This window comes from Ptiloglossa arizonensis, chromosome 8, assembly GCF_051014685.1.
Source record: "Ptiloglossa arizonensis isolate GNS036 chromosome 8, iyPtiAriz1_principal, whole genome shotgun sequence".
In the NCBI taxonomy this organism is placed as follows: domain Eukaryota; kingdom Metazoa; phylum Arthropoda; class Insecta; order Hymenoptera; family Colletidae; genus Ptiloglossa; species Ptiloglossa arizonensis.
In genome coordinates, this window is record NC_135055.1 from 7,728,850 (window position 1) to 7,747,308 (window position 18,459).

The window sequence follows — 18,459 nt, forward strand, 5'->3', positions numbered from 1 at the left end:
TTCATGGTACATAAATTATTTATCGAATAATTGACATTAATATTTGCATTGAAATAAGACATACTTAAAGAAAAAGTTATATAATAAATATAAAATTAATATTTAGTATGCTTTGCTTTAATAATTGCTTGTAAATGTCATTGGATACTATTTATCTGATTTTCAATGTAAGTTTTATCAATATTTTCAAATGCTAGTTGCAAATTTTTAAAACTTGTACAATTCTTGAAGTATTATCGAAATAACATGTATTTACGTCTTTGACTGCTGCATTACCAAAATTCGGGTGACATTCGGCGAAAATTATAAACAGACCGTGTCACTCCTATACGGGTGACGGTTATATTAGCTAATTATGAAAAATTTTAGTGGATATTTGAAAGGATGTTAAAAAAAATATGATAAAACTGACAAATTATTATACAAATAATATAAACATATAACTATTAGTAATTTATTTAGAAAATTATTTGTAATGTAATATTTAAAAATGTTCTATCATACTTTTTTTACATTTCTTCTTGCCTTTGACTGGTGTACACAAAATCTTATGTTTTGATAGCATAATTTATATGCAAATCTAATACTTTTTCAGCAACAATTTTATCTAATTACAACATGCTAGTTGCATGAAAAACAAGATTACATTAGATGTGTTTATGTGTTTATAAAACTACATTTAATGAAGCTCGATGTCTCAAACGACAATCATTATTTTACTATAAAAAGACATTGTTTGAAAATAATCTGAATATGTTTTTATCTTATCAAAACAAATAAACAGATTTTTGCCTACAGATTATATGTTATCGCTAAGTCTCGCGGTAAGCTGGTAATCGTGAGTCAGACGAAAACATACTCGATTTACGTGACAAGCAAAGTAAAAAATTCTGTTGCATTTGTAACAATCGTATTCGAAGACTAGATTTGCCACCTAGACCTGCCGTAGTCACGTGGTTTTGTTTGGATCCACTTCATCGACTCATGAAAAGTATGTACATATATATGTCGATCTCAAACGTCGTGTCGACAAAGTCATGTGGGTACACATGAAAAGATAATATACAGATTGGACATCGTGAATGAAGGTGAAGAAGTTTATCCGATGGTCGTTGTTGATCGTAACACTTTGAAATAGGTTTGATGCAAAATTATGCAATGGTTCCAATAACAAACCGTAAAATCAGATTCGAGGTTTGTCGATATATTCGTCTAAGAATATTCGCACATTGATGGATTATTGAAACAGACATTTCGCAGTCATGGATAGCAAGCATAGTCCGAGAAAAGTGACATTAGCCATGATAAAAGGTGAGACGAGCATAGAAATACAGGTAAGATTCGATAATTGTATGTCCATTCTTGCTATTCAATCATGGTTTGTTAGTGACATAGGACATTCAATTGATTTCTTTTTTCTTCTGTAAGGTAAACCTATCGCAACCTCTGTTCCTGCAATCCATTATCATGCTAGCGACGACGAATTAGAAGAAATATATCCGAGTTCGGACGAAGAGCAAAGATTAACTCCCGAATTTGAAAAGCTCTCATTGAAGGTAACCTCTTCTCCATCGAAATCCACAGAGAAAAGACCTACACATGAAGTGAATATTTCTGAAACTGAGTCAGAAAGTCGACTTATTAGCACAGAGAACTTTATACCTGAAGGTACACCGCCATCTCGGGATCCATGGAAAGTATTGTCGGATATTAAAGGGAAAATAACTAGGACGTTTGAAGAGAAGCTATCCGAAATAAAAAGTGACAAGAGGAAACGTTGTCATTCTCGTGCAGAAAATTCAAGCATCAGTGATTCTGAAGATCAAGGAAGTATTACTTTATCTAATGAAAAAATAAAAGACAGACTCATAAATGAACCAGATACAACTACCATTCATAGCAAAACCAATCCAGTTAGATATGTAGGATTTTCTGGTGTAAAGACAGGCTTGAAGGATAAAAGTTTAGAAGAAGAATGTGTAGAAAGTGGTATTGAAGCTTCTGAATTTTCTCAAGATGTTGGCGAAGATATTGTCCCCTACTCAAAGAGTGATTCACTGACGATAAATTCTCCCGACAATAGTAACTATGCCAATGTCAAAAAACAATCTAATATACATTCGTCTGTGTCCCCAAAACGAATAAACATTAAAGCATTTCTTCTACACTTAGTAAAACAATTAATCTGTCAAGCAACATACAGATCAGTTGCTGTTCTTATCGCAGTATCTTGTATTTATTATGTTACTCCATTACCAGAGTATTTGCTTGGACTCATGATTGGTGTCTTTATGACCATTACATTTTATGACACGATAACAAAGTTCAAAAGAATTTTGACAACTTTACCAGATGAAAAATTTGATTGTAGACCAATGATAATACCTGTTTTAGAGATTCCGGCAGTAGAGGAACATTCTGTGATCGAAAGATTTCAAGGCTGGTTAAATGAACTACCCTACAATTATGAACCGGGTAATTATCACGTGGCGCGCACAAAATCCGTTTTCTTCAGACTAGAAGGAAACATTTTACGGATAATGGAAACTAGAATGAAAATACCAAAGAAAGCTGTTTGGGATGAGTCAAAACATAAGTTGAAATTTATTAAAAGGAGAGTGTATGATTTGAATGGAGCAAAGATAGAGCTTCTTCCGTGTGGACTCACTAAAAGGAGAAGATGGAGTAAAAAGTATCCAATTTGCATAACTCTCAGAAAGGCAGCCTTAATTTGTAATGTAAATTTGAAAAGTTCGATTAACGATGAATGTTCGATGAATGATTATAAACAAACAAAATCTAAGTCTAATAAAAAATGTATAGCTAAACAGGAAGAAGCAAGAAACAATCATGAAAAGCTCGTCGATCCAGAGGGAGAAGAACTGATTAAGGGACAAGAGGAAGTGGAAGATACTGCTGAAGATGACAATGATGGTAAAAATTACAATTACAACCCCAAAAATGATAATATTGGTAACAGTGAATATATGGAATATGATAGACGGTTTTCAGAAGATAGGGTAATAAAGGAATCGTGTATAGAGGAAGAGAAAAGAAAATGTGACAGGAAGGATGCAAAAAGGAACACAAAGAAAGATTGTAGCAACTACCGTTACATCGATAAGAAGCGACGAGCGATACTAATGGAGACAAGGATTGAAAATCGATCTAATATAGAAAAAGAGAATAAAATAAAAGCAGAAAGTAAGGAGAGTAAAAAACGTGACCATGAAGAGAAGGAAGAGGAAAAGCAAGAGGAAGAAGAAGAGGAAGAGATAGAAGCAAAAGCAGAGAGAGAAGAAGAAGAAGAGGAGAATGGTGAGGGTGAGGAGGAGGAGGAGGAGGAAGAGGAGGAAGAGGAGGAGGAGGAAGAGGAAGAGGAAGAGGTAGAGGTAGAGGAAGAGGAAGAGGAAGAGGATGAGGACGAGGACGAGGACGAGGACGAGGACGAGGACGGGGACGAGGACGAGGACGAGGACGAGGACGAGGACGAGGACAAGGATGAGAACGATAACAATGACGACGATCGGGAGGACGATGATAATGGTGAGGAGATAAAAGCAAAGAAGGTGGTTGGAAAGGAGGAAATGCAGCAACAAGAAGTAAAGGAGGGAAAGGAAAAATGGGAGACCATAGACGATGGAGTATTACAATTTAAAAAACAGAGGAAAAAGCCTTTTAAAAAGCGTTCAAATAATCGCAAACGAAAAGATGAAGTAAAAATTTTTGTTTTTGCCAGGGCTGATCGTGAAAAAGAAGATTGGTATAGACGTTTAGTTTCAGCCACATCTCGATGTGTTAAAAAGCAAGATACATTATTATTTGCAACCGATACATTATTCACATCTAATACATCAACATCACAGCGAACCGTTATTGCGGAGTCGAAAACTTTTGTTTCAGCTAATAACTCATTCGAGAGCTTACCTGAGCTTAACTATAATGCTTACATGGCAAAATATTTGGATGTTGGTTCTTCGGATTCGAAAGATACGTTTCCTCTGTATACTGACAATATGCTTTGGATTAATTGTTTAATAGCTCGTGTACTGTTTGATATACATAAGTGTCCAGAAACTATAAATCTTATACAGGACAAAATACAACGCAAATTATCTAGTATAAAACTACCGTACTTTATGGAGTGCCTTTTAGTTTCGGAAGTAACAATTGGTCAAGGAGCACCTATTATTCGCAATATAACAAAGCCAGTGACGAATGATAGAGGTCTTTGGTTTGATTTAGATGTATCATACAAAGGATCATTGACTATGACTGTTGAAACAAAACTAAATTTGATGAAATTGACAAGATCTGGATCAGTTCCTACTAGTAACACTCGTGGTAGCGTCATAATTTCTACGCAAAAGCAGGAATTGATGACAAGATCACCAATTTTTGACAGTGATATAGAAGACACGCCAGAAACATCTACAGAGGACGAGGATACTTCTACGATTCAATTTTGTAACACAACTAAAGAAACAACGTAAGCAGTAACAGAATTATTCTACCGTCCGGTATCATTTACGCTGAATTGTTCTTTCATCTTTCTTTGCAGTCCCGTGCAATCGTCTGGAAAGAAGTTTCTCAGTATGGTCGACAGAATAGCTGCAAATAAATATTTTCAACATGTAAGTATACTTTGTTTCTAACGCGTTGTTTTAGAATAAAGTATCATAGAATTATATTTGTCATCTAAATATTTGTCTTTTCATATTTTTCCAATTTAACTAGGCAACCGAGTTCTCTTATGTTCGAAGAGCCATGGAAGGTGTTTCAAATACGGAGATCCGATTAATGGTTACCATCTCCAGTATAGAAGGTTGCCTTTCCTTAAACATTCCACCGGCACCGTCCGATCGTTTGTGGTACGGTTTCAAACCTGTTCCGAAAGTATCTCTTACTGTAAAACCCGCAGTTGGCGAGAGAACAGTTAACTTTGTTTATGTAACCAAATGGATAGAGGCTAAATTGCTTAGAGAATTCGAAAAGCTGGTTGTTTTACCAAATATGGATGATCTTGTGTTGCCGTTATGTCCTAATTATCCTTACACAACGATGCGATAATTGCAGAACGATATGGATATTATAATTGGTAATGTCGTCGTTACATCATTGATATGGGGTGTACTTGCATTAAATTTATAACTGCAATGTAGATTCGGACAACGGATGACAAAAGATATTTGGGTGAAAAGAAATGCTCCACGCGTCTCCTCTTTGTCTCGTCAAATCGAACGCAACGAGTTCTTCTTAACAAATTTCCTGTTTATAATGAAATAGTAATACAATCAAAAATAAAGCAAATGCAACTTAACAGGCATCAGTTATTAAGAATAACTTGGGGACCATACGTCACGTTATCACATCCTTTATGAGATACAATCAACGGTTTATATTGCACCAAAGAGCTCGATGCGTAGAAAAATCTACAATGATGTGTGTTTCAAAGAGATCAACGATACGACAATATGTACTACTCCTCAATGACATACCAGTTCTTACCGAAATATTCTTACTGAAACATTGTGAAACGTCACTATATAAAATAATTCGATAATAATTTTTTCGTTTCAAACCTAGCCAAAATTCTAAATTGTGTTTATTTTGTGATTATATTATTCTTTCTATGATCGTAAAATTAATATTCTAGAATATGTAAAATGAGTGAAGCAGCAAAACATCCAAATGTAATTTTCATCTTGAATGTGAATATGATATAAATGAATGAATCGATGTAAGTTAGAAAGTGCGTTCAGAATTATTACTTTACGAAAAGTTAGAATTCGATTTTGATTAACGAAGTTTGAACGATACAATAATGTTTAATTTTTTATGAAATGTTTTGCAGAAGAGTGCAAACCATGTACGGTATGTATAGAATAGAATACAAGCTTATTGAAAAAATTATTTGTTACGATCAAATTTTTACAAAAAAATATCACAGTTTGGAAATCGATATTTATGTGGTATACAGGATATTTTCGAACTGGCGGTACAATATGGGAAGGAGTGAATTTATGTGAAAAAGTAAATCGAAAATGTAACATAGAGTGACAGTTTTTTATTTGGGGGTTCATTTCTGAATAAATCGATTTTGAATATTCATCAAGGACGTGCACAATTGCATATGATTTTACTCATACCTACGTCCAAAGAATGTTATTGTGCTATTCGAATTTTTATGCCAATTTTTTATTTTCGATACTACGGGATACAAATTGAAATAAAATTACTTTTGAAATGGAATGTGATGATATTGTCTATAATGCAGTTCAGCGTGTGCGTACTCTACGAATCTTTGATATCAATTTATTCGAAAATGGAGCCTTGTACAAAAAAGTGCCACTCTACATTTTTGACTTATTTTTTTCATATAGAATCACTCTCTTTCGGGTTGTACCACCAGTTCGGGAACACTCTGTAAAACAGAAAAGCACATGCAGTAATTACTTGCTTAATGTTAAAAAAGTTGGGATGGCCCCCAGTTAGCTTTAACTGAAAAGAAAAGGGCCAGAATTGTCCACTCTTTGATTTTAATCTACTTTTGCAAAATGGTAGATTACCAGTTGCTGTGGGCAAAATATTTGCTGCAATAAGTCGATAATTTAAAAAATATAAGTGATTAAAGTAATGCATGCATTACATATATTACACACCATGCGTACCATGGAAATTAATCGAAGTTACAGATTCGAGTTCCGAATTTTTATTTTTAGGAGAATTCATTTATAAGTGTAACAAGAATGGGCTTGAAATTGAAGCGTCCATTAAAAGTATAAGAAGCATTACGAACCAAACGATTGTCCACTTCTCTCACAAACAAGGAAACATTTTTGGCAGCAGTTTTTCAGTTGCTGTTATTGAACATTAAGCAAGGGTGTGTTATTGTTTTTCTTTATTTATAATTCTTACAATTTGAATGCCCATTGTTGTATCAAATCACTATGATCTCTTTATAACCAGCCGAAATTTTGCAAGTACAATAGATAGGATTACAATTTATAATCAGCTGCAAGTGCCCGTTTATAAGAACATCAAATACGCTTGGTATATTGCAAAATTAATTTCGTTCCAGAAAATATTTTGTAACTAATCTACTTGCTTCTTAGTACAGAAGAATTAACAAATAAACAGTGTGATTGCCATCAACAAGTATTTATTATATGTACGCTTTGTCGAGAGTTTTTAGGCTTTCTATAAATCTATGATGATTAACTTCCGGTACTATGTATCTCAATAACAATACTGGATAAAGAATACAGCCGAATAGGCACGAGAAAAGTGTTTCTAAACCAAACTAAACATGACTTGAAAAAGCGTTTTAGGAAAACCATTCCAAGAAAGATTTAGCCACCTATTCCTATTATTAGGATAACTATTGATCTAAACATGATTTATAGTTCACGCTTGAAATTTTGTTTTATTCTATGAAAAATGATCAAAAAAGTTATTTTTTAAAAAATTAAAAAAGTTTTAGAAAGTTGAGTCTTCGTGGAAGTTATCAAGTGGCAATGTTTATACTTATACAGTAGAAGCTGCCCGTTGTGCCTATCAATTCTCAATTTTTCCAGATTTTGGAATGATGCATTATAATTAAAGAAATTAAAAATTGCTTGCAGCTATTAGTAAAATTTAATGAATTCAGGCCTCGAAAGCGTACTTCGAATTAATCGTAAAGATATTTATTTTATGTACTGCAAAATTCAGAAAATGGATCGTATACCTTTATGATAAATACAAACATCGGCCTTGAGGTTTTCGTTTTGGTTTCGGGAATACTTGTTAGCGATTTTGAGTTTACGAGGATCGCTGAAGATAGCGAGTCCACCGTTAATTTATTTTAGAACAATATATGACAGGGATTTCATCTGCCTGAGGCTCGAGAGTGTGTTTGTATGAATGGAAATATTAAACTTCTAACGATGACTCAAAGTTGCCTAACTATCGAGTACCATGGTATTGATTGTTTGAAAGACGATTGTTTATTTAGCTAGAGAAATTTCATTATCACGACAGTTAAAAGTTCGTGATGAGGACGCAAGTGACTAAGCTTCGTGCAAATGCATGCTGCAGTCAATTCTGGACGAAATTCTGAACCTGAAAACCTTAAAAACGGTTAATTTGTATTTGTGTAGTTTGAAACGGTATTTTTTCATACTTCTTTTAAAATAAATTTTATATTTGATTGTAATTGCACGTAAACGGGTTTTACGAACAAGCGTAAGTCATTCCGACACGCGTCGGAATATTAATAATTCCAAGAACTCATTGTACAGAGTGTACAAAATGATGTCAACATATTACGACGAGAAAAAAGTAGGAGGAAAGTTTCGTATAAACATAGACTGAAACGTCCAAATCAAAGGATTTATTAAAAAGTTATACGAGAATATTAAATAACAACGGACTGATTTTCATCTCGATGTAGCATACGAACAAGTCGGCGGTATTTATTGATTCAGATCGTTATAGATAGAAAATGCGATTCGTATTAACACTAATAATAATCATTGAGTTGTATAATTTCGCATCAACATGCCGTGACATTTTTCGGATCGATAATATGCTCACATGTATTTCATTTATAATTATTGACGAAGATTCTTTCGCAGAAGAATAGATCCGCGACATCGTTCAATGTTTAAAATTTATAAACGATTACGCGGGAGCGGTATTTTTCATTGTATAAGTTTCACAATGTAAAACAACAACAACAATATCTTTTTACACATGCGCGATGAAAATTGCATTCGAAGGATTTTAAGGTATTTTTTATATATGTTAATGAGGAATATCCAAATCTACATAGCGGTAGAGGAACTTTTGCCAATTGATTATGATAAGAGATTTGAATTTTGTGAACGGTAAGTGCGCGCAATCCTTGAAAATAATAATTTTTGACTGAAGAAGATATTTCTAATACATGTAACGACTATCAATGGACACATGAAAATCCACATAGTGTTCGAGAAAGGACGTATCGACAAAAGTGTAATGCATGGACAGAAATATGTAACAGTGAGACATTTGGATCTTCCCTTTTACCAAAGTGATTAATTGCATTCTTTTTTGTATTCTCTACAAGATGAATTGAAGTCAGAAACAATAGGAGATATTCTGTCGAGGAGGACTAATGTCTTGGTTAACAAGATCATTGAATTTTGATTTGTGGAGAACATTAAAAGGAAGAGTGGGCTTGATGAAAGTTGATACACCTGAGGATTTGATGTTAACACTTCGTGATGTACTTACTGAAATTAAAGGGAGTCGACAAAAGATTCCGCAATCTAATACATTCAATTCTCTATTGATGTCTATCTTATATTTATAAAAACGGGCAACACCTTGAAATGAAATTATTATAATAGGGTAAATATAATATAACCTTGATTAACTGAATACCTGTTATCCGGACAATATTGGCGGTAAAGGAAAGTAAATATACAGTTGCTCCAACAAGTTTTCGTACGTTGTACTTTATTTACTTTCACATGGCGTATCGAACAGAAACATGTATGAACAAAAAATTCTATATTGTCTTGTTTATCTGTGTCTTGCTAAGTAGTATATAAAAATAAGTTTTCATTCATTTGTTTTGTAAAGAATTAGATTAACCTGTAAAATAGGCAATATTAATCTTAGAAAAGTTTTCGTACTTTATTACTATATAATATGATTAAGATTGCCACCTTTTTAGTTTTAATGATCAGTTGGTCCACCTTCTCCTTTAATGATCTTCCTCATTCGTTTCTGCATGAAAGAAACTAGTTTTGATGTCATTGTGGGTTCAATATTACTCCATTCGATTTCACCTTTCAACTGTTGTCTGTTTTTAATATTATGTTTTCTCAAACGTTTTTTTATTTCCTACCATAGATGTTCTATGGGGTTCATGCCTAGTGATTGAGGGGGTGTGTACTTTCCGCACTTTTCTTCAAATTGTTTTTTTTAGAATATTTAAACAGATGTGTTGATCTATTATACCGCCAATAATAACTAATTCTCTGAGTTTATTCGCACTCGTACACCTCCGCACTAAAATGCCATCACCGCTGTGATTTTTTTACAATCGGTTGTAAATTTTTCGTTTTCATTTGTTTAATGGACTTTCTTCATACGCGTGCTCCGTTTGGGATATATTTAATTTACTTTCGCCACTTAACGAGATGGAACTCTAAAAGCTTAAATTCTTTATCCACGTGTGTTTTGGAAAATTAAAATCATCGTTTCTTATTTACATTATAACAAAGAACTTTCTTCTAGCAATACGTCCATTTTCATCCGGAATTTTGAACATTATTTCGTATAGTTGGAGGAACGACTGTGATATTACAATCGTTCTGAATCGCTTGCACAAATTTTGGTATACTTGTTTTTGGTTCTTCGTTTATTTTTTTTTAAATACTCCGTTTATGGTGAGATTACAGTTTCTTCGGTCGGCTGGTTTGTCTTCTATCTTCACAAGATTTTGTATCTTGATATCGATCTATTGTGTACTGAATCGTAGAATGAAATGTCTTAACTATTTTTCCTGAATGAAAAATCAGATTAATTATCAATTAAATGCAAATCGTAATTGTCGTTTTCATTGCATTTTATATTTTGGAAACTTATTTGCTCGTATTTAGGGAATAAATTTCAATTCCATTTACCAAGAAACTAACATTGAGATTATTACACACGTAATTACGTATGTTATATATTAACACACATCATTTGTTACTTTTATTATAGTGCCAATAATAAAAAAAAAACATTATGTAAATAATCTACTGATACTATTATGTTTAAAATGGTGCAAAACAAAAGAATTACAAATGTAATGTATGGAAAATTTTTGGAGTAACTGTATTTGGAGTAACGTACGCCTATTTATGTATTCCAAATGTACTATAAAGTTTGTTTATTTATTATAAAAAAAAAAAAAATAATAATAATATGAGAATCAATAAAAATTAATAAGGATCAGCAGAGTTTCTTTATTCGATGAAGAGATCCCCGAATACGCTGAACCGCTCGCTATACTGCCCTTTCATACAGTCACATTCATTCTTGTCGCACGTGCACGCACACAACATACGCTTTGTGACGGGACGAATTCTCTTGTGTCACTTGTCAGCGAAAGATTCGAACCGCACTCGACCCGTTAAAGTTAAAGGTAGTGATGGGTTGCCGAGAGTCGCGAATTAAGAACTTCATAAAATGCTGAGAGTCGGAACGTAATAAAAAGTTTAATAAATTTGGACCGTAAGACGAGCAGAGTAACAACGTGCCGATACAACGTAGTCGATATAAAATGAAATATGATATACGATAAACGTTAAACGCTGTTAGTAAGATCAGTTGATCTATTAATGATATGATACAATAATCGCAACTGTCGCTACGTCGCATAGTGGTTCAAAGCCGGAAAAAGTTCCAATTTTTTCACCGCAAAGGAAGGAGTTTTTTTTTAATAAAATTTCATAGTAGGATAGTTAACGTATCGAAATTTTTGAAAAATATCTTAAACTTATGCAAAAAATATAATGTTGAAGTTGAAGTATAGAATAAGTGCTACTTTTAGCAGAGGACATAATATCAAGATTAGGAAAGTTGTAATAATTTATTTACACACATATAAAGAAAACACGTAACATACTTTAAATCAACAATTTTATTATTGTTATCGGTAGAACACAAGTTTCACGAAAGTGAATTTTTAATTGACTTTTATTAGGTGTAACTTTTACACCTTGACGCTTATGACAACTAGCGTCAATGTCAGATTTGGTTCTGATTGTTCAATAAACTTTAGAAAACATATCTAAAAAGGTTCCAGGTGCATGAATTTGTAGGTTTTTGTGGCGGCGTTATCCACGCTTGCCACCAGAGAAAACTCACCACCAATCGTTTCCCGCAAGTTCCCGTACCTGCTCCGATCGGTATATATACGATCCTTTACCGATCTCCCAATGTCCCGGCGTATAAGGCAGGGCCTGCTAGGATGCTTTACTGACGGGTCAGTCCACTAGCAGGCCCGGGATGAAACGCCTCCCCTCTCCTTTCCCTTCCTTTGGGAATCACTCCCCAATTTTATAAATTTATACGTTACGCAATGAAATAATTTGTTTCTTATAACATAATAGTTAAAAATAAAATGCTGATATAATAATATAATGCTACTTAATATCCAATAGTGAACAAAATTAAGTAATAGCTTTTTAGAAAACTATTAAAGAATGCGTAATGTTTTTATTGCGAATATGATAATCTGTAAATAGTGTTAATTTTGTAAAGAATACAAAGAGAATGTTTAAGAAAGAATATAAATAAAAGCCACGAATTGTGGTTTTATGGTAGAGATCAATCGTTATTGAGGTCAAGGCACTATGGCGCCAAAAGCACACATATTCGGCAGGAATGTCTAAGTTTATAATAATGAAGCGATTTCTAGAACCTTAATCCCTAGCTTAAGGAGGTATTCTAATATGGATCTTTAAAAAAATCGATTTTCTTTTTATTGAATCCGTAACTTATAAAGTGGAATCTGACAGATCCCAGCAAATTTTATTATTGTCAAAAATTGCATTTTTTTCAGTTTTTTGATAAATATTAATTCATTAGGAGAAATTCACAATCAAATTTTTGTTTCTTAAAAAAGCCTACAAGTATTTAAACAATAATATGCAGATATACCCACAGATCCTACTATACCGTATATAATATGACAAAATAACCACCATACCAATTAAGGATTAATTTTCTTAAAGAATGTGTTTTCAAAAATGTATGTGTAAAGGCCTATATTCGAATCCATAAAAATAGTGAAATTGTAGCTGTTTAAAGTACATAACCGTAAGCGCCATTGTTACTACAGATATGTTTCCCTTCCTCTATGCTCGATCTTTGTTTCTAAAAAACCCGCGGTAAAGTGGTTAGATTATACACTTTTTATCTTCGACAAATTTATTAGAAAGATGTTTGGAAAATCGAAAATAATAATAAATTGTTAATTAATTATTATCCTGTTTTGGACTTTTTTTCTGAAACATAATCGTTATAAGAAATCAAGCATCGAAATATCCGCGAATTTGATTGTAAGGCATGAAGGTTTTGCAACAATTGAAAATGTTATATTTAAGATGTCAATAAATATTGGACAACCAGCGGAAGTTTACCCAAGTACTTGAGACGTACATAGAATTGATCATTCTGAACGCTGCAAGAAATACAAGTTTTATTATATGCATTGTAATTATAGGGAAACAAAACTTTAAACCCGTTTTTTCGAAACAGTATTTTTTAAAACGGAGTCGACGATATCTCAAAATTTACTCGACCAATTAATTTCAAATTTTGTAAATATATTCAGTGAATCGGACTGTACTTTAGAGAAACGCCATTCTTTTGATAATAGCTATTTCTCTCTTATTTTGCTTCCTACTACAACCAGTTATACGGATCAGAAATATCTTTTGCATTTCCAATTTAGATAAGCAAGTGATTCAAAATCACAGACATCATAGCCAACATCTTTACGAAAGCGATTAAACCGAGGACAAAGAGAATCGTCAATTTTGATGTTTATTCAATGAAAAAAATTATATTTACTGTAGAAACATGTATAAATATAAACTGAAACGAAACATTTTACTGCGAAATGTTTTATACTTTCTGTATAACAAAATTGTTTAAAGTATTAGCAAATACTGTGTATCACACCAGAATACCCCCTACATTAATTACCTAAAGCGTTAATATTCTTAAAAAATAACACGTTCCAAGTAGAGTCTTGTCGCGATAGATGTGAAACTTTTTATCTCCTCTGCTGAGAGGGGAGAGGTTTTCCTTGGAACCAGTCGAACGATTAATATGATACTTTACGATACTCTTCAGTTAATTACAATATAACACTAGTCGATAAGATAAATGCTTGTGTTAGTGAAATAATATTAATGCAAAGATAAACTTTCTTATTATTGATTTTTTGTTAATAAAAATGTTACTCTTATTATAATTTAGATCATATCTAGATATATATATATATATTAAACGATAAATGCGAAAGAAACCATGTTTTCTCGATTCCGAGCCACATTTGATTGCGTTGTACGACTACCCTAAATATGAATAAAAGGGAGATTTACTTAATAAGTGAAAAATATTGAGTTAATATCACTTGGTAAATAAGTAAATATCATCTCATTATGTCATGTTTGGTCTCATTGTAACGCGTTCTGTGCCGGATCAATTTTTGATTATTTCCCGTCAAGCCGTGTGTAATGAATACCTCACACTACTGTAATTGATAGTTTTGTTTCCGACTAAATATATTGTACGGCTTACAATATTTATAGTAGTGAACAAACTATAATTAGTAAAAAAAAGGGTATAGAATTTAAGATGTATTAGACAACAAAGCAATAAATTTAATTTTTAACGTTACATACTTGTTTACAGTCATAAAGGCATATTATGGTGAACATTGTAAATGGCTTGAACGAAAAATTCAACGTATACGTCCCAAGTGGCACGGAATGTATTAATTAGGAAGATTTTACAAAGTTGTTGATAAAAGTTTCGTAAAAAACAAAGAAGAAATTATAAAATATGTCTGTATTAATGTTGTAAGCAATCAAATGGCTTTTAAACTTCAACGTTTGCCTCGACGCTCAGTCCCATTTTCTCTTCTGTTTCCTATCCATTTCTATAACTGTCACTGCCAATGAAATACGAACAGAGGTACGGAATTTTATGGATGGTCCCTTATAAATGTAAATTTTAGTCCCAAGGCTTTCACATTTATCGAGAAAATACTGTATCTGGATTGCTTATTTGTCCCCAGCAGAGAGATGCTGAACGTGTATCAGTATGTCAACGTTAATACAAATTAAATTTTGTTATGTTTTTCATTATACCTTTATTAGAGTATTATTAAGCGTTTCTTGAGATCTTTCTGATGAAAAATGAGTCCATACATTCACCTCATCGGTCTATTCTTAATTATAATTTACTTTAATTATTTCTAAAAAAAAAAAAAAAAAAAACTTTCAATTACGTATAATTTAAAATAATTCGACTAAGGTCATCAATTATTTTCATCGAGGAAACTTTGCTAATCTATTGATAATACTCTTACGAAGATATAATAAAAAATATAAAATTTTTAGTGTAAAGTTCAGCCAGTGAAACGCTCGAGCTGAAGAAACGTGAATAATAGTTGGAGTGATTCCTGATTGCGTATCCCTAACACAGCTTTTATCTATAAGCTAGGAATTACTGTACAATATATTTACAATCACTTTGTTGCAACTTGAACGTGCTAACTTCGAAGTACACAAGGTGCGCTTTCCAGTTCACGGACCGTTTTTACCCAAGTTTCCAGCCTCGGTGCACAGACCAGAACAAGATCACCAAGTCTTCGTTTAGCCATTACGACAAACTCGCCCTGGCCGTGTCGAGCATCACAGGCAGTCGGTACCCTTACACGAATGTTTCTTCGGTCGTACGAATCGGCAACGTCCACATCGTTATTGCCCTGTTCGAAAAGTAATAAAAATTAATTTATAAAGGTAAAATAGTTAATGTGATCATAAGCGTGAAGAAGAACGAAGAAAAAAAAAAATCGAAAGCTATCGAAACAAAAAAATTTACTATGTCTTTTAGTCCTTTCGACGAATAATAAGATTAGCGTACGACTGCTGTTACGATCGACTGTGTGCGCGTTGAATGAGTAAAGGTCGTTACCTCGTTTTCTTCGATTAAACGCAAAATCTTAATTATCCCAAGCACGAGTTCGGCAGCTTCTAAATTTGGTTGTCTTTGAACGGCACTCACTGTACCTCTGGCTACAAAATCGCTTTGACAATAGGCTTTAGCTAATTCATCCATAGAACACGGTCTGCAGTCCTCTTCCTCCTCCTCGTTAAATCGACGGGTTCTCAATTCTCGACCGTTGTCGGCGTATCGTAATTCCAAATCGTATTGTAATTTAGCATCGTGACGTTCACCCGACATAAGAGGTTCTTCCGCTTCGATGTAAAGCGCCGCGGGCTGTTTTTTCGCGCGGAAACATCTATGGGACGCTTCGTGCTTGCCGTCTCTTGGAGAGTACATCGATCGAAGTTTACCACGAGTTTCCAAATACACTCTCACCGGACCAGAGACCTTGGTACATGTGCGAAATCCGGATAATCGGACAATATCACCGATACTCGTGTTACCGTTATTACCACCTTTTTCGATCATTTCGAAATGAAGTTTCGATACAGATCCGGTCAAAATAGGAGGCGAGAGAACTATGCGCAAAGCTCCGCGTGGATACCGCCAAGATATGGTCCCTCTCGAACATCGAAGATAAACGGGTCGAACACCTCGGTCACCACCTCCGCTGTAACGCAATACAACGTAGAAACATTCTTTACGGTACGATCGGTATAGTACTTCATTACGCATACAATTATGTTTTTACAATATATTTCAATTCAATGTTTTCGCGAAGATTGTTCTTGTTACAAATTGTTTTTCTTTGCTTTGTTCTTTTTCGCTCTGTTTGCCTGCACCTCCTTCTCTCTTCGTCACCGTCTCCGTCTGTCTGTACGTCCGTGTGTTTGTACTTGCGTGCATGCGTGCGTGCGTGTCCGTCCGTGCATGCATGCGTGCATGGTACGTTGTGCACGCGCGCATACCTGACTGTCAATCTTTGACTGAGAAAAGAGAGAGATGATAAATCGACCGCCAGTTCGTGCGATCCTTCTCGAGTTCGCTCTTACTGCACGAAGAAAACCGGTTTTGGTAGTAAGTCGTGCGACTGGTTTCATGTTTAATAAAAGGCTCCATGTTTTCGTTTTCCGTTATAAAGGCATTTCGTAGATACGTAGATATATCTGCAAAGATTTGAGTACTTTGGCGGATTTGATATATAAAAAGGATAAAGTAAAATAAAAACGAGAGATCAAGTGGGAAGGAAAAGGTACAAAAATATACGATTATATCTTTATTGAGCGTTCAATCGTTTTTCTGTGGCAAAAATTAAGACGATATTGAACCGTATCACAATGTACGTTGAGTATTATAGCCAGTTTGTACTACAAACGATTGCGGAGCAATTATATTATTCTTTATGCATTTTCGAGTAAATTCATACTAGAAGCCTGTTGAAAATACCGTGAAACATTGCGTATGAACACTACGACTGTAAAACGAGCGAGTGTACGATTTTGTGCGTGCGTTCGTGCGTGTTCGTGCAAACGTGCGTGTGTGTAGAAAAAAAAAAGAATGCATTGTGTAAAACTGGTATTAAAACAGAGAATACAAACCTTCCAATCCAATCGCATTCATCGGCGCCTTGGAGAGCAGCATGTTCATACATAGGGGCCGATGACACGATGCAAATACGTAATAAGGATAGCAAAAGTACTGAACAGGCGATGAACGTAAGCGTTCTCATTTTTTGTTAATTCTGGTTCACGTCAATTAAATTTCGATACACACTCAAAGTCGCATTTCTGCTTTATAAACTTCTAGAATCGTCTCCTAATTAGATTTAGAATTTCATTTCATTTCCCACAATCAGAATGTATTTTTTGCATTGTTAATTTATCTAGAATTGTAAAAATTTCATTATTGAAGGGACTAACGAGTATAAGTAGAAAGATTACGATCGATTTATAGATTTTGTGATGCATACCGCATTGAGTCTTTAAATTTTTGTAATTTTAGTATTTCACTTTTCTGATGTGCTCTGCCGTTATCGCACAAGATGCAGTGTACCTTGCTCGAAATTTATTTAAATTTATTCTAGATACGGAACAAACAACATAACGATGATGAAAATCCACCCCCGTGTAAACGGAAAAACAAAACTCGTCCGTTTCAAAATTGGATTAGTTGAAAACTTTCTCACGCCTTCACTGTTTTAGCAGTAGACCACTCACTTTCGTTTCTACACTGTGTTTTCGATTCGCGCGTTTGTACGATCGTGTACGTACAACAAACGAGGTCGAGAATATACGAAGAATCATGCTTGCGTTGAAACGTAGAAAGGTGGTAACTCTTCTACACCAAGATCCAACCACGCACGATTTTAGCGTTTTCGCATGTCGGCATAGGTATAGTCACCGTTTACACAACTCCTGTACAACTATTTCGGGCCATGTCGTTGCGTTGCTCGCCTTTCTCCCTACTCTCTATTCTTCACTATCCCGGCCTTTAATCTACTTTAGCTCGAGTCGACTCGTTTCGTTTCGCCTCGCTTCGTCCGTTGATTTTCTCTCTCAATGCCTCCCTTTCTGCACTGTCTCGTTCTACCTGACCCTCCTCCCTCTCACAACTATCAAGCAGTGTTAGCGTTTCTTTCTTCTTGTCTTCTGTCTTTTTCTTCCCTTTCCTTGCTATGCCTCGTTGCGACAGCACCACTGTCAGTTAAATCCATCACGAATCGGTTCGCTTTTCCGTATGGAGAATTTTACA

General features: G+C 34.2%; 2 protein-coding genes across 2 annotated transcripts; one reads left to right on the top strand and one right to left on the bottom strand.

Moving 5' to 3' along the window:
* Positions 1-889: 889 nt before the first annotated feature.
* Positions 890-9,405, top strand: LOC143150708 (uncharacterized). Its single transcript, XM_076319153.1, has 4 exons — positions 890-1,311; positions 1,429-4,489; positions 4,562-4,634; positions 4,738-9,405. Exons 1-4 carry the CDS (start codon positions 1,263-1,265, stop codon positions 5,068-5,070), a joined length of 3,516 nt encoding a protein of 1,171 aa, XP_076175268.1. The 5' UTR covers positions 890-1,262; the 3' UTR covers positions 5,071-9,405.
* Positions 9,406-11,610: 2,205 nt separating this feature from the next.
* On the bottom strand, positions 11,611-18,342 carry Metrn (meteorin). The gene is made up of 4 exons (XM_076319154.1): positions 17,678-18,342; positions 17,307-17,590; positions 15,736-16,378; positions 11,611-15,526 (listed from the first exon to the last, which is right to left on the bottom strand). The coding sequence occupies exons 2-4, from the start codon at positions 17,435-17,437 to the stop codon at positions 15,311-15,313; spliced, it is 990 nt and encodes a 329-aa protein (XP_076175269.1). The 5' UTR covers positions 17,438-17,590; positions 17,678-18,342; the 3' UTR covers positions 11,611-15,310.
* Positions 18,343-18,459: the final 117 nt, after the last annotated feature.

Excerpts from the sequence above, each read along its gene's own strand:
- LOC143150708 (XM_076319153.1), top strand. The coding sequence starts at position 1,263 with ATGGATAGCAAGCATAGTCCGAGAAAAGTGACATTAGCCATGATAAAA. Across the intron at positions 1,312-1,428 it reads GACATTAGCCATGATAAAAG|GTAAACCTATCGCAACCTCT; the intron begins GTGAGACGAGCA and ends TTCTTCTGTAAG. Across the intron at positions 4,635-4,737 it reads CAAATAAATATTTTCAACAT|GCAACCGAGTTCTCTTATGT; the intron begins GTAAGTATACTT and ends CAATTTAACTAG.
- Metrn (XM_076319154.1), bottom strand. The coding sequence starts at position 17,437 with ATGAGAACGCTTACGTTCATCGCCTGTTCAGTACTTTTGCTATCCTTA. Across the intron at positions 16,379-17,306 it reads GAATGCGATTGGATTGGAAG|CGGAGGTGGTGACCGAGGTG; the intron begins GTTTGTATTCTC and ends ATTGCGTTACAG. Across the intron at positions 15,527-15,735 it reads GTTTAATCGAAGAAAACGAG|GGCAATAACGATGTGGACGT; the intron begins GTAACGACCTTT and ends CTTTTCGAACAG.